Below are 16,691 nucleotides of genomic sequence, written 5' to 3' on the forward strand. Positions count from 1 at the left end.
TGCGACATTGCTTTTATTCGACAAATTACAAGAGCTGTCAAGTAAAAGAGCCTTAACGCTACATTTCAAATGTATCAATGTACTAATATTACTTTATAAATTGCTTGGTTTCTTTATAAACATTTTTGCATTAGTTCGACTATATCAGGGCCTTTTTCCTTTTTTAAATTACTTTAATGGTAGACTTACGGCAATGCAGATGCTCCAAAGACAAATAATTGGGTCCTAACATGTTTAATAAAATCTTGTTTTTATTTAATAACACGAAAGAGCATGTTACTGCATTACTTTAGCAATTTTTGCCGTTCAAATAACGGCTATATCATGTTTAAACTTTAATTTTAAAATTAGGTCCATAAAAAATGAACACCTTGACTTTTATCTAGAAAGAACAAATTTCGATGATTTTTTATCACGCACGGACGATTTATAACATACATTAGAGTGTTTGAGATGATACGTAGGTCAATTGAAGTGAAAATATCAACGAAAATTAAGATTTTAGAAAATCACGTTTGAAAATTAGGACTGACGTAACTTTTAGCTCGGAAGACTTGAGGTTTTTCAGTGAGGTGAATATCGTTATGATATGAGGTCAAATCTGATACCTTTAGAATTCTTTTTTAATGGATTACAATCATTAATGGATATATTTTCGGTATGGCAATAAAAATTTTCAGAAATATTTGTTTTGCTCACGTTTTTTGCATGATGTTCGTTTTACCACCAACAGCTGTTCATTTTACCCACATAGTGCAGCTAAAATCAACATTTAGAGTAAAGTGGGGCAAAAGTTCGAGTGGGGCAAGAGTTTCTTTTTATGATTTCTAGCTCAATTCAAAACAAAACTTATAAATGTCATGGTGGTTCAAATGATATTCAAGTAAGAGACTTTCAAACCAAATATCATAAAAATCGATTGAGATTTGGATAAGTTATGGCTATTTGTTGTTTTTCGACGTGAATATTGTAATTTTTGGTCAAACTTTCGTTGCATGGAACCAATTGAAGGTAAAATCTTTTTCAATATTTTATATAAGGGCGTTTCTAGGCCTATCATAAGGTTGCTTTGAGGTGTATTAGTTTTTTTCATAAACGCTTGAAAACAATTTTTGACCCATAGTGGGGCAAAAGTTCGAATCAGCGGGGCAAAAGTTCGACCCATGTATAAAATCACGGAAAAATTTGCAAATTACCTAAAATCCACATATTATCTTCAAATTTAATTAAATTTGTCTGATCGAGTGAAAACTGTCACCAAAATTTTACATTTTCATTTAGTTTTGCGAAAAACTGCTATTTTTGAGTATATTACAATTAACACGGTTTTGGGCAATTTTTTGAAGAAAATTTAGTGTGTATTTTTCGTCAAACTTAAGTTTACGGCTGGTGTAAAGTATGCTTGTCATAAAAGGATCGATATTTTGTGTTTTAGCCAGCGAACTTTTGCCCCACACTAGATTCGAACTCTTACCCCACCGGTGGGGCAAAAGTTCGAATAAGACAATCAATTTTGAAACTGTTATAACGAAAAATGGGTGAATATTTTGACACAAGTTTGTTCAGCAAAATTATAGCCAATATGTTGAAGGTTCACTGTATGGTATTTGTGTTGTTTTAACTGCTATTGTTTTCCTGGAAACTTTGATTATACCACTAAGGTCGAACTTTTGCCCCACCTTACTCTACATCGATTTTTACTAACGACAAAAATATTTGTGAAAATTCAGCTATTTTAGTATGAATTCGTGTCGCTGATATAGATAACTTCCCTGTTTTTGATGATGTGGGGTAGAACTATACAACTTCCTCGTTTTTCTAACAGGAACAAGATGGTTTCCTTAAAGTGTTCATTTTACCACCCCTTCCCCTACGAGTCCTAGGAAGTTTTTCACTTCACCGATTGTCTCCGGTATTCTGAACTCCTCGATTGCTCGCATTTTCTCTTCCTCGATCTGCCATCCTTCGGGGAAGACACCGCCATCATGTTTCCCGTTTTAAGAAAGGCAAGAAAGGTGAGCGGAGGGATGAGTACAACTACCGTGCACTGAGGAAACGGAACGTATGAGGTACACAAGATTTTCTTATGGAATAACGACATAAGAAGTATTTTGTTCTTCATTCGAAAATCTTATAAAATTCCAACACAGACTCATGAAACAATACTCATTACGTAGACAGATATAATTTCATAAGAAACTCTTTTTGGTTACCATACGCATTGATCATTGGCTTTCATAAGACAATCTAATGGAGTACGATTTTCTTAAAAATTTCATTCGAAAATCTTATGAATTACGTGGAGCGATGGTAATAACATAATATATACGATAGAGAATCATAAGCGCGCGTATGACAATGATTAGTAACACTTGTGAAAAACAGTCGACTATCTATCGAAAAACACGTAAGAATTTCATACGAATTTCTTGTGGAATAAAGACATAAGAAGCATCTAATGAGACTCATAAAAAAAACTTGTGAATTTCCATCGATCATTGCGTTCATAATATAAATGGGTATAATATCATAAGATACCCTTATGAAGGATCATAGATAACAATTATGGAATTCTTCACGACCATTATGTATTTAGAGAATCGGTCTTTGAATTTAGGAAAATAAAGATATTCATAACATCTCTACCGATAACGACAAGAATTTCTTGTGAATATCGGACGTTTTGTGTTTCATAATAATCTTATGAAAGAGAGAAAACCATACACGGAGAAAAAATATGGTAAACACAACCAAATTTTAGCTGTTTTCAAACTAAAGTTTAGGTTGATTTTTACACAAACAAAATTTTAGTTTGATTCAGCCTTGTGCGGTGGTTAAAACAAACAAACATTTTAGTTGTTTTTATCTCATTTTTACATTTAAATTCAACCCAAGTTTGTTCAAAACAAACAAAATATTGGTTATTCAGTTTGACATTTCTCGATTACTTTTTCAAATCGACGTAAGTAACTTTTCTACGGTTTTGAGAAAATTAATTAGGAAAAATCACAATCTATCTTCTAAAACTGTTTTAAAATAAATCACCTTTTTAACATTTTTTTGCCGCTCAAATTTTGCATACACTCAGCTCACATTCAAAAACTAGGTAGTTTCTATTATTTCCCACGAAAATAATTATAAGAAAATGATAAGCCGTTTCATTCAGTTACTTTCGACGTTTTTCTACCAGTGTAAAATCGGCTCAAGTAGTGTTTTGTTTTGATTCGTGGTTAAGTCACTTTGTCACTCCATACAGCGGGGCGGCGAAAGTAGTGGTTAGGTTGCGAAAGTTGAAAATGTTACTTTCGTCGTTTTGTAAATCCGGAAATTAAACGTTCTAAAAGTGAAAAGTTGAGTTGGTACAGAGCGGTACGTGTAGAATTCCGCCTGCTTAACACGTAGGATCGATAAAGTGAGTTTGTATACTTTTTTGACTTGAGTCTGTATGCAGTGTTGTGAAAAACTCAATTTCTCACAACTCACGCTTGAGATTTTTCATGCGTGAGTTGTCAATCATGCAACTCAGCAGTCAAAAAATCATGGATGAGTTGGCTCACCTTTTTAACTCATTGTCTCGTATTTCCACAGTTTACTCACACACGGCAATAATTTCTTGTTAGTCTGGTAAAATTTTGTTAATCCTTTCTAACGTGAACAACAACATTCGGGTTTCACGAGTTTTTGACGGATTTTGCGACTGAATCATTTTTTACGGTTTGAGTTGATTGAGTTGATTTTGCATCAAAATCTCAAGCGTGAGATTTGCGAAGCAGATCTCTAATGAGTTTGCTCTCACGAGAGAGCGTATTGATTGATATTTTGAGTGTGAGTCTATCAACACTGTCTGTATGAATAAGTTTTCGAGATTTATTGAAACAACCAACGCTTTAGGTTGTTTGAAACAAAGAAAATAAGTTGGAAGTTACCAATCTTGAGTTTGTTGCAAACAAATTTCTTGTTTGAAATAAACAAATCGTTGGTTGCTTGTAGGTTTACTGTTTTTCGATTCATATTGATTTATCATTTTTGAAGATTAATTAATGCTGCATTTGAACAAAGCATGTATTTCTTCTTAAGATTACTGATTTTTACATATATGTAATTAAGTTGATCCACATTTTGCATCTGCATCCTGCGTTGAATTTTCTTTTATTTAAGGGTTTGTTCACAGACAAACAGACGTAACACTTAGAACAAATCTTAATCAAAATCATAGTCACGAAGACATGTACGCCCAATGCTAAAATCGGTGTGTTTGGCCGACGGCCCAACAGATGGCGGTAGTGTGTAAACGTCAAACACGAAGAAAAACGATACGAGCGCTGCGGGTGGCGGATCGGCCACCTAATATATTTTTGAATCGACCGTTAAAAAGGTGGTCGATGGACAACGATGAGAGTGTGACGTCTGTTTGTCTGTGGTTTGTTCATAAATTTTATAACGCTAAAAATGGCCATTTTCGACACCCACCCACCCCCTCGTATCGCTTTTTGTATGAATATTTTACAAATTTTGTATGAGCCGTAACAGCACGAGGACACCCACCCACCCCTTTCAGCGTAATGAAATTTGTGAATGGGCCCTAATATGGCCAGATTTCTTGATTTGCTCGCAAAGATCTTGCTTTTTAACGATGGTGAGGCAATGTCGAAGTATTTCTGTGAAAAACACATTAGTTTTAATGTCTTGCTATTGAAATTTTAATACCTGATGGATAAATACCTTTCTCTATCAAGGGTGAAGCACAGACAAACAGACGTCACACTCTCATCGTTGTCCATCGACCACCTTTTTAACGGTCGATTCAAAAATATATTAGGTGGCCGATCCGCCACCCGCAGCGCTCGTATCGTTTTTCTTCGTGTTTGACGTTTACACACTACCGCCATCTGTTGGGCCGTCGGCCAAACACACCGATTTTAGCATTGGGCGTACATGTCTTCGTGACTATGATTTTGATTAAGATTTGTTCTAAGTGTTACGTCTGTTTGTCTGTGGGTGAAGCTTAGGAGTCTTTTCAATGGATCGGAACTCATGTTGCTTGTTGATTCTGAAATCAAAATTCAAAGTATTGTTTATCTATGCGACAATAGACTACCACAGACAAAAGACGTAACACTTAGAACAAATCGCGATCAAAATCATAGTCGCGAGAACATGTACGCCCAATGCTAAAATCGCAGTGTTTGGCCGATGGGCCAACAGGTGGCAGTAGTGTGTAAACTTCAAACACGAACAAAAACGATACGAGCGCTGCGGGTGGTGGATTGGCCACCTAATATATTTTTGAATCGACCGTTAAAAATGTGGTCGATGGACATCGATGAGAGTGTGACGTCTGTTTGTGAGACTACTGTCACAGACAAACAGACGTAACACTGGCGAAATTTCCATCGACCACTCATTTAATGATCATTTCAAATTCGCTATGTTACAAATCTCACAACCAGAGGCACGCGCATCGTTTTTCTTCGCGTTTGACGTTTCACACTACCGCCATCTGCCGGTCTTGTTGCACGAAACACCTTTTCGTGCAACATGCTCACTAGATGCTGATGGTGTAAACTGGGCGATGGATTTTGAAGATATTTGTTCTAAGTGTTACGTCTGTTTGTCTGTGCTACTGTATTACAGATTTACATTACCTGGTTTCACCTCTTAACTGGAAATAGTTAATAAAATTTGTTCAAATATCAACTACATAATGAATTAAACTCCGTTGATATGAAGCAAACAAATTAATACAGAGCGTTGGTGGTACACGCAAAAAAATTGTGCGATAAAAACTACCATTTTAGGGGGTTAACTTAAGCGCTCGCACCGGCAATTTTCAGCAGACCAGAAATGCGCTTGATTTTACCATGTCTGTAGTCGGAATCAGATTGTTGTAAATTATTTCTGTCAAATGTACCAGTAATGCGGTGGGGTGTACCATAAACATAGTAAATTGGTCTGAATTTCCATGGTAGTTTCAAGAATGGATGTAGTCAGCTAAAATAGTTATTTTTACCACCGAATTTTTCCCGTGTAGTGATATATAACAACCCACATTTTGTTAAAAATTAAATGAACATTTGTTAAAAACATATAAAAGATCAGTTTGAAACAAACAAAATTTTATTGAGAACAACCTAATTTCTTAGGTTGACACCAACTATGAATCTATTTTGTTTCAATAAAAATCAGGGGTTTGCATCAACAAAACTACAGTTGAAAACAACCAAACCTCTACATTGAATTTCAACCAACGAAATGGTTGTTTCAAACTAAGGTCATTTTCTCCGTGCAGTCAAGAAATCAATAGGGTAACGACTGTTTATTTCGTTCTTAATCGCTAACAGTTGGCGCCAGCGGCAAAAAGTACAGGCAACAACCTTTCGAACATTCAGTTTCTGTCACCGGCCGCCGAGCGACGACACTGTTGTTTGTATTCCTCCCACTGATCACGCTACGCCGGATTCTCAAATTTCTCAAACTTTCAACACAAGCGCATGGAAGAATGGTAGTCGGAGAACTGTCAAAACATATGGAAAATAATGAAAAACGTAAATTACTTGCAATTTGGAAACTGGATCAAAAAAGTAGTGATTAGAAATCAAGTGTAAAGTGAATACATAACTTTTTGTGTTTATTTCATCTTCCGTAGAGCTTTCTTGGCTTCAGGATTTCGTTTTTACTACCACTGAAAAAGAGCCATCTATTGCATTTTCAGTTTTGAATATCGCCCTATTCACAAGCGTTCTCTTATGAAATCCGTACGCAATTTCTGGCTCAGTGTGGAATCATTTTATCGTGTGGGTTTTAGCTGTGGCGTGCCGCTCAAGCGCCACCTGCACGTCATTCCAACGTATTTTATTTGCTCCACATTTTTTTAACCGTGGGGTTGCACAGTTGTGAACATGTTCCAAAAGTTGTGACATATGTTCATGAGAACGTACTCCAGCTTGTTATGATTTTACTTGACTCGTAAAATTATTCAATACTGCATTAGAATGATTGAAATTAAGCTTTAAAATTACGGTAATCTTAAAATTAAATGAGAATAAATGCAAGTAACCTAAAAATGTCAAAGCTACCTAAAAGTGCACTGAGTTTAAAGCAGGTAATTATTAAATTAAATCTCAAATCAACAACCCCCAATGAGATTTCCTTGTCCACAGTTTATGCTCCGCCAAGAAGTGCTGAAGCTATACCGAACCATCTTCCGTACGATCCGCCAAGTGCCAGATGAGTCTAGCCGACAGGAACTACGCCAGTGGGCCCGTTCCGACTTCCGAGCCAACAAGCACCAAACGGAGGAACTGGCCATCAAGATGCTGATGCAGCACGCCAACCGATCCCTCAAGGAACTCCAAACCAGTCTGGGATTGAGTGGGGTCTCTTCGACGGTTGGGAATGGAACTTCTAGCAAAAGTGGATGCAAAGCTGCTTAAAACAGTTTTGAAGGGCTTTCGAAAGTCATGTAGTTAGAGACTTAGATCCTGTTTTGCGTTTGACTTCAGGTGCTCATTCTTTTTGAGCTTTGTTGTATTGAATAGTTGTTTTATAAAGTTAAGTAAGTTGATGATACGTGAATAAATAACATACCTTTGTGCTGAGAAGGACCATTAATTCCAATGGCATCATTCACTGGTTCTTGAACTTCTCGTTGATGGCGTTTTCCCCGGCGTAGATTCGCTTGGCAATCAGATAATCCCGCGCGATTTTGAACAGCGTAAAATAGTTGGCCAGCAAAAGGAACGCAATCGAAATGAGGTTGTGCCATTCGCGCGAAAGGCACAGAATTAGCAGCTGGATCGCTACCAGTGCAATCTGGATGCCAAACAGGACCAGATAGATCAGTGCTGGATTCTTGAAGATGACCTGAAATGTGAAGCAAGATTGTATAAATGATGAGAACCATTTGGATTGGTAAGAGATTTAACAGGTGTTTGAATTTAACACTATTTTTCAGAAGGATTTTATGAATTCCCAAGCTCCTAGCTCTTGGATGCACTACATTAAGTAATTTAAAAATTCGTCAAACTTGACAAATTCGATCCATGTTATTTATGGATGAACATGAAAGATGTTAAATTAAAAACATCAACTTATGTAGCGAAACAAGTAGTAAAGCAGTCAAACGCGAACAATGAATTTGATGCAGAGCCCAACCACACTCACTCTTGCGTTACGTTTGTGACATGACGGTACTAATGAGTATTTCCTAAGGAATGGTTTGACAGCATAGCTGAGCCTTTCGGTTAGTAAGAAAAATAATTTGTTTCGAAATTGTCCGCGTGGTCTTGTAATACCCCCATTAGATAAGAATCAACTGTTACCATACATACCAAACGCTCGTCAGGACCCTATGCGTAACATTTGTTTATGTATAGACTTAGCTGATGTGGCTTATTTAATAAGTAGTTCTTTCACTCATTGATTTTCTTCAAAACCTTGTCAAATTTAGATAATTGATGGATCAGATTTATTACTGCAGTCAAAGTGCTTTGTGTTGATTAAGCATGATTATTTAATTCTATTTAATTAAGTGGAAAATTAATATCAAGGCTTGAATTCCCAGAGAGTGAAATACTACAACACCATAGGAGATCACATAACATCACCTAGTCAAAGAATGGCATTTTATCTTATTATTTAAGGGTCTGTCTCATTTGCGTTGTTAAAACCTGAGACGAGACTCGCGAAGACGGTCTTCTTTTTCTGTGATTGCTGAGTTTTTTTCTTATTCCACTTTGTGTTTATACCAATTATGCGCATGCTGTTCAAATCCTCACATGAACCTCTCAGCAAAAAATGATTGAGTTTGCATCACATCGAATCATAAATAGCCTTTTGAGTGAAATTTCTTGCCAGCAAACGTAGCAAACATTAGAAATAATTAATCTTCTGCTTAGATTTATCAGCAACTTTGGAAAAAAACTGCTCCGCCGACTGAGGTTTTTAATAACAGTTTACTTTGAACACAATACTTTTCACTTTTTCAGCCATAAAAACGGTGGGCTGCATTTGACGTTTCGTGAGAGGGGAATCTGGGCTGCATATGACGTTGATATTTTTCCTCTTCGCGAGTCTCTCTCAGGTTAAAACGAGTCCGAACTTAAATTTGACAGTTCGGGAATTATTTCCCCTCTGATTTCGATCTGTCAAAAATAAGTCTGCTCCAGAGGAGACTTATTTTTGACAGATCGAGAATTATTTCTCTAGTTCGTGTTTCTTGTTATGGGTGTCGTCCACGTTTTTCGTCCTGCTTCGCTTACCGATGTGGCCATCGGTCTGACCTCCTAGCTGCACCAAGGAACGATTGTAAGTTAGAAAATGCAATTCGCCGGATTTATCTCGGTATCCATGCAAGATACCCTACTTCGGAAGCAGGGCGCATCAGAGCAAATCCGGATGCGAATCGAATGCTCCACTTCCGTATCTAGCATACATTCCGAGAGAAATCCAACTTCGAAGACCGTTTCTAACTTTTGCCGCGTTCAAAATATAAAGCTTCCGTGTGTGTTGTGTAGTTTGTTCAATCCGGATGGTCATGGTCAATCAGAAAATTTCTGTGTTGGCCAAAAGGAATAGTTGCAGGGCTGTTAGCGAGTCACTTTTGACCTGGTAACTAAAAAGTCACTATTTGCAACTAAAATTGAAAGGCCTAAAAGGTAGGGATTTTTGCCTCTTTCTGGAAAGTTTCAGGTGAATAGTTCTCAATCATTTTTGTCGAGAAGTCCGAATGTTTTGTCGGGGCTCTTTGAGGAATTTTTGATGCCAATCCGGATAAATTTTTGAAAACAATTAACATCCATTTTCGTTTTTAGGCATTCTTTTGAGTGAAAACTCGTAGTTTTGAAATCACTTATCAATCTCTATCTTGATAATTTAAGTCCAGGTCTTTGCATACCCCAAAACAAACAAAATCTAGTTTATTTCAACGAAAATTCTACGTCGAATATTACACAAACACAAAATTAGTTTGCTTTCACAATGTCACAATGGTTGAAACAAACTAAAAAACCGTTTTGATAGTTTTGCGATAATCAAATTAAATTCATTTTTTTTTTTTTGTTAGCAACAACCAATAATTTAATTATTTCATTTGACAGTTCTCTATTTTTTCATATTATTTTTGTTTCATTGGAGAGGTATCAAATGTTTATCGTTGTTCAAATATTGTATAATTACAGTGCATTTTTTGTCCAACAGAACTAGATCGTTCAAAATGTGCAGCGATCTTTGTCATCAGCATCATGAGCTTGATAGATATTTCAAACCTTGCTTTTGTCAAGAGTTGGAGTGCTTCGTGGTCTTCGATAATGTTCTTCATCATAATATTACATATCGTGGTCTGCGTTCAATTTTTTTTATAGAAATTAATGAGCGTCCTCTGACGATTATTATTTGCAAAAGTGAGTTTTGTCATAGTAAATTCCATACAAACTTTTGACGGCTTGTGCTAAATTATAGTTTCACCGATCGAGATGAAATTTTACACAGTTGTTATAGGACCCAAACGGGACCTGAAAAGTGGGCTGCATTGAGAATCAGAATTTTATCCCACACTAATAATTCATTCGAAAAAATCGTAAGGCTTTTAGGGGGAGAGGGTGTATCAAAATTCAAAATATTTCTTACGTAGGACTCCCTAGAAAATTTAAAAAAGCATTAATTTTGTTGCTCAAATTGAAAAATCCTTTGTGAAAAACTTTTCACCGTCTCCAGCAAGTGTCGTGCAGTGATAGATTTTCAAGACGTAAAACGTTGACGTTTATTTTACTCTTTAGGGTATTAACAATATTCGCCTTAAGAAATGTTGCGCTCATGCTGGCTATGCAATAGTACAAACGTAGAAAACTTTATTTCACGGTCTCTTCTTTGGTTTCACACTAATGACATTATGGTAAACCATTACGGATAAACTCTCCTTCAAACGATTTTTTTGATGATGTTGTGAATCCGGTATAAAGAAGGACAAACACGTTTTTTAATTGTTTAATTCTAATTGTCTGAGCGTCGCACTAATATGTGATTAGTGCACTGTGTTCATAAAAAATCGTTAGAATGCAGCGCCGCGCTTGAATCATTTGATTTCAAAGCGCGGCGAGTGTGAGTTGTGCGCTGTCCGGTTTGGTGTCGTTCCGACAATATTTTGTTTTGAAATTTCCTAAATCGACAACGATTGCGAATTGGAACAAATAAAAATTAAATTTGACAGTCCATTGATTAATTGGAGGGGAAATAATTCCTGAACTGTCAAATTTAAGTTCGGACTCGTATTAACAACGCAAATGAGACAGACCCATAAACAATAGAATAAAGACCTTCCATAAACAATAGAATTTTTAAAGACTTACATTAAAATGGAGACCAAGTCTCTAAAAAGATCCTGATTAAAGGAACGCCTATGAAAAGTCCAAGAAGAATTTTCGAAGCGGTTCTTGTATAGATCCTTTATCGAATTCCTAGAGAAATCTACACAAGGGATTTTTTAGGTTTCTTCGAAAATCTTATCAGGATTTCCAGGTAATTCCAGGTTTGATTACTTAAAAATTGACGCTTATATTGATATTGATGCTGTTCGGTAATCCAATCCGCATGGTTATTAAATTAATTAACTCATTACCAGGCATTGCAGAATTCACTCTCATTTGAGTATGAAGCACGACCAAAGCAAGCCAAGAAAAACATCCCATCTGTTGCGGTTCTCGATCGTCAATGTATCGCAAGTTGTAACGAGTCTGATAAATGGAAGCAGCGAACAAGAGCCCCAAAGAGAGAGAGCGATGATAAAATCCATTTTTCTCGCTTGTTTACCGTTGGGGGTAGGTGTTTTTCTTTGCTGGCACGATAAACAATCCACGAATTTCCAATAGCAATAGTGTCCCCCAGGTTTGGAGCATGTTTAGAGGGGTTTTATCATGCACTACTATCCTCCCAATCTGATCAAAGTTGTTGCAGTATACGATAAACAGTCTTTCATAATGTGCAGCATATTAGGAAAGTTACAGAGAGCGATACGTGAGAGATTCTCTTAATTTTCTCAGGATTCAATCCCTGCTTATTACGCGTGATAAAGATCGATAAATTATGGGCGAAATTATGAAAAAATCCACTTGCTCGGTTGGGATTCGAACCCAGGACTCTTGTATGCTAGACGAGCGCTTTGCCAACTAAGCTATCGAGCCACTTGGTGACCCAATAACTCAGTTGGTTACAAGTTTTAGAATTAAAATCCCCACAGACCACGTAGATCTTTTTCATAACCCACATTATCCATCTTTACCACGCGCAATGAGTTAATTAATTTAAAAATCATGCGGATTGAATTACCGAACAGCTCAATATATGCGTCAATTTATATTAGAGTGTTACTACCTCTCTGTAGTAGTAATGTCGTCACTTGAGTGAGAACGACACGTTGATAGCCTTCCCGCATCTTTACTCCTCCACAATACAGTTATTTTTGAAGCGATGTAGGTATGATATGCAAACAGTTTCAACACTAAATCAGAGGCGATTCCCTAACCTCATATCTACCTGTTCCACGCATAGAAATTCTTGAATTTCAGCAACAAATTTGCATGTAATGAGTAGAGATTTGTTAGAAAGGACGATTTCAAAAATTAACTGTTTAATTTATAATCTAATTTTGACGAAATAGTCATTTTTAGGGTTGTAGAACAGGTAGAGAGTGAGGTTACGAGTCGCCACTGCACTAAATAAATCGCTGCGCGCGTTTGTAGTAAACATGAGATGGATGGATGTGGGTTATGAAAAAGGTCTACGTGGTTTGTTGGGATTTGAATTCTGAAACATGTAACCAACTGAGTTATTGGGTCACCAAGTGTTTAGTTGGTAAAGCGCTCGTCTAGCATACAAGAGTCCTGGGTTCAAATCCCAGCCGAGCAAGTGGATTTTTTTCATAATTTCACCCATAATATATCCATCTTTACCAAGCGTAATGAGTTAATTATTTTGATTACTTGTTTGTTTTCTCAAGACAAACTGAAAGGAGGGACGAACCTGAGGTAATGGTCAGAACCAGAGCTGTTAAATGTCGTCATTAATTTCACGTGACCTTGACAATTGAATATTGCTAATATCATCCTTCCCCGTGGAAGAAGTAATCGGGAAATGATTTCCCGGTTACTTTTTCCGAATTACTATCAGTTGGCAATATTTGCCGATACGATATTTCGCATGGGAGTGTGCTATAAGCATTTTAAACTTTCTAAAATATTAACATTTAACAGCACTGGTTAGAACACACGTTTCTCACGCCGAGGACCTGGGATCGAATCCCAGCTCCGAGATAGTCACTTATGACAAAACATGTAATAGTTACTTCTTCCTTCGGAAGGTAAGTAGAGCCCGTTGGTCCCGAAATGAACTAGCCAGAGGCTAAGAATCTCGTTAATAAAGATAGAAAAAAAAACATGCTGAAAGAATCTAAATCGAAATTGCTACAAGAATTCTAGAAGAAATTCCTTGAAGAATTTATGGAGGATTTTTATTCAAAAACCTGTAGAAATACCTGAAAAATTGCCTAGAGGAATTACCGCACGAATTCTAGAGGGAATTTCATGAAGAATTCATAAATGATTTTTATCCAAAACCCGTAAAAAATGCATGAAAAATGAAGTAATAAGGGCAAAAATTCCTGATGAAAAATCTCAAACATTCTGAAGAAATCCTCGAACAAAAATTTCTTAGAAAAAGTTACTGCACAAAAATCTGATGTAATTCAATAAATATGTACCTATATTTGAATAACTTCTCAGAGGAGCCGCTAAAGGCATAGTAAAATTATGGAAGGGAATTCTGAGAGTGATCTCTGGTTAATTTCCACAAAGATTCCTCATCTTTGTAAATCTCATTGGTGGATCATCATTACTGAAGGAATACCCACAAGGCGCCGTCCATAAATAACGTAACGCTCTAGGGGGAGGGCTCAAGTGTTACGGCTCATATAAAAAAATGAAATTTTGCACACAAAAAAACGTTACGGACGGGGGGAAGGAGTCGAAATTTTCCAATTTTTGGCGTTACGTAATAAATAGACGCTGCCCAAGTGTTCATTAAGGAATTACCGGAGGGATCTCTGGAATAACTAGTAACTCATCGGCGTCGGCCAAATGCAGAAGTTATCATCAACATAGAGAGATTTATAGAACTGTGGAGTGTCGACTGTATTACGAATACTTACGAAGAATCGAATGTGACTGTTGTTAGCCGGAATGGCTGAGGTGCAGAACCCAGACGCCCGATAAACCTCTCCCATGTGCCTTACGTACGATCCGTAGGGAAAAATGGTCGACTTGGACCACGCGTACGGCGGCGGATGATGCGTTCGATGGGTCATTCGATTCCACTGTCCCAAATGCAGCGCTGTCCGATGAAACACATCGCAGTACTTGACTGGGAAGCAGTAAGCAACGCACATTGTGAATCCTCCGATGAAGATGAACCCCAGATGCTGCGTCGCCCAGAAAATGTCGTAGTACAGATGTTTTGGAACTAGCACGCAGGGAACAAATCCGGAATAGTACGCGTTTAGCACGGACGTAAATATAATCTGCTTGAATCGATTGTTGAAGTCCGTTTTAAGTGCATCGATCTCGGCCCGAACGGAAACTGCATTCGACGAACAACTGTGCACCGGCATTCCGTTGATGCAGTTCACTTCCGTGTCGACAATGGTCCTCAGGAACTGCTCCAGATTGAATCCGAAAATCGTCAGATACAGCACGAACGGATAGGACAAGCAGAACAGGTAGAGGTAGCTGTTCTTCTGGAATATCTGAACTCCACAGCCGACGAATGAGATCACAACGCATGCCAGGAACACATACTTGGCTATCTTTTTGCTTATGTCCACGTAAGCTACCGGACAGTTCAAATCGATCAGCTTAAGAATGCAGCAATACAGCAATCGTCGGCTGGCCATTACATAAATGAAGATAGCTAAATCCCAATCGATCAGGTAGAAATTCTGCAAATTGAAAACTACATTAATAAAATAAATACATAATTCTCGTTAAGACCGGCCCACCAGCAAAACTTGGTCTTTCAAAATGCTTGAGAGGAAAATAACCATAATCGTTTTACAAGTTACCTAAACCCCTTTTTTGCTCAATATCTAAGAAATGTTCATGAAAATCTATCATTCACTGCACTGCAATCTGCATTGAAATGATTTTCATTAAGATTAATTTAAATTTGAACGAAAAACTGATTTGGAATTTTTGATGATTATCAGGTACAGTGAAACCTCCATGAGTCGATATTGAAGGGACCATCGACTCATGGAAATAACGAATCATGGAACAGAAATCCTTTGGAAAGCTGTTTCAAGGGACCATCATAGTAACCATGATATTTTGTTTCCAGTATGAATCAATGCACGAGTTCACTAGTTGACGTTTGAGCAGTGCCGTGTTATTTATGGTTCCATGAGTCGATATCGAGTCATGGAACATCGACTCATGGAGGTATTACTGTATCAGGAGACCGGCTCCAAAGGCACGTTCCCCACCATTTGGGAAGATTGAAGGAAATAGTGGTGGGGTCCCTTGAATAGGGAAAATCGCCGAGGCGAAACTAGAGCATGTAGCTTTATAACACAATGGGTTAATTAATGAAAAATATGTTAATTTTTAAACCCACCATTATTTTGAACATTTTGTAAGACCAGTGTAAATAGTGGGCCGTTCTCAGCGAGAATTACCTACTCAAACCCCTTTTTCTAATCTCCAGCATTCCCAACTTACCACCGCTTGCCGGGTGTAGGAAGTCGGCAACCACCAAACCGTCCGGTACAGATGCAGGAACTGTGTCGCACTGGCAATAATCGTAAATCCAAAAATCAAAAACTCGTTCACCAGCTCGGAGCTGTGCTCAACATTCGGAAAGGGGACATGCTTGGGAAACGGTGTCCCAAAGCTGAACTGAACGTCTTCGTTGCCGTTGATAGTGGAAGGGCCATCCCCTTCTCCATCACCATTCCCACCCAGGCCGGCACCACCCCCTCCAGGGGCCGGCGGATGCTGGAAATGTTGCGGCGGCAGCAAATGGCCCCGGTGAGCCGACAATCGGGGTATTCTCCTGTTGGACACTGTCATTTTCAATTTAAGAGGGTATTTCAACTGGTTTTCAAACGATTTTAGTTCATTTTACACTGATTTTCTGCAAAAACAAGTTCAATGATAATTTTTCCGACTATTTTTACGCGTTTTGTTTTTATTTGTGGCCGCAACGTTTTGACATTTCTCTAGCACAGTGTGGGAATTAAAAATGTTACAGGGGATGACTAGACATCTAGTTGTGAAAATGTGAATTACAGCGGGGATACGCTGGTTGGAACACGACTACCTTCCATTGGATTGATACACACAGACAAACAGACGTAACACTGACGAAATTTCCATCGACCACTCATTTAACAATTTCGCTATGTTACAAATCTCACACCCAGAGGCGCGCGCATCGTTTTTCTTCGCGTTTGACGTTTCACACTACCGCCATCTGCCGGTCTTGTTGCACGAAACTCCTTTTCGCACAGAGAACAGACGTTCATCTTTTCTCGTCAGCGTGTGTAAAGCATTGTACTGGTCATTTCAAAGTATGTCGTTATGCTCCTGTTACGCGGCGCTGTCGTCAGATTGAGAACGCTACAAATTTGCCACTTTTTACACTTTGGC

General features: G+C 37.8%; 2 protein-coding genes across 2 annotated transcripts; one reads left to right on the forward strand and one right to left on the reverse strand.

Annotated features, from left to right (window-relative positions):
• Positions 1 to 6,933: 6,933 nt before the first annotated feature.
• LOC5580235 (LYR motif-containing protein 2) lies at positions 6,934 to 7,611 on the forward strand. Its single transcript, XM_001662371.2, has 2 exons — positions 6,934 to 7,102; positions 7,161 to 7,611. Exons 1-2 carry the CDS (start codon positions 7,037 to 7,039, stop codon positions 7,431 to 7,433), a joined length of 339 nt encoding a protein of 112 aa, XP_001662421.2. The 5' UTR covers positions 6,934 to 7,036; the 3' UTR covers positions 7,434 to 7,611.
• Positions 7,612 to 7,617: 6 nt separating this feature from the next.
• Positions 7,618 to 16,257, reverse strand: LOC5578045 (transmembrane protein 39A-B). The gene is made up of 3 exons (XM_001663616.2): positions 15,762 to 16,257; positions 14,198 to 14,983; positions 7,618 to 7,863 (listed from the first exon to the last, which is right to left on the reverse strand). The coding sequence occupies exons 1-3, from the start codon at positions 16,110 to 16,112 to the stop codon at positions 7,627 to 7,629; spliced, it is 1,374 nt and encodes a 457-aa protein (XP_001663666.2). The 5' UTR covers positions 16,113 to 16,257; the 3' UTR covers positions 7,618 to 7,626.
• Between the last annotated feature and the right edge of the window lie 434 nt (positions 16,258 to 16,691).

Source organism: Aedes aegypti, chromosome 3 (assembly GCF_002204515.2).
Source record: "Aedes aegypti strain LVP_AGWG chromosome 3, AaegL5.0 Primary Assembly, whole genome shotgun sequence".
Lineage (NCBI taxonomy): Eukaryota > Metazoa > Arthropoda > Insecta > Diptera > Culicidae > Aedes > Aedes aegypti.

Excerpts from the sequence above, each read along its gene's own strand:
- LOC5578045 (XM_001663616.2), bottom strand. The coding sequence starts at position 16,112 with ATGACAGTGTCCAACAGGAGAATACCCCGATTGTCGGCTCACCGGGGC. Across the intron at positions 14,984-15,761 it reads CCTACACCCGGCAAGCGGTG|AATTTCTACCTGATCGATTG; the intron begins GTAAGTTGGGAA and ends TTCAATTTGCAG. Across the intron at positions 7,864-14,197 it reads ACAGTCACATTCGATTCTTC|GTCATCTTCAAGAATCCAGC; the intron begins GTAAGTATTCGT and ends TTCACATTTCAG.
- LOC5580235 (XM_001662371.2), top strand. The coding sequence starts at position 7,037 with ATGAGAATAAATGCAAGTAACCTAAAAATGTCAAAGCTACCTAAAAGT. Across the intron at positions 7,103-7,160 it reads GTGCACTGAGTTTAAAGCAG|TTTATGCTCCGCCAAGAAGT; the intron begins GTAATTATTAAA and ends CCTTGTCCACAG.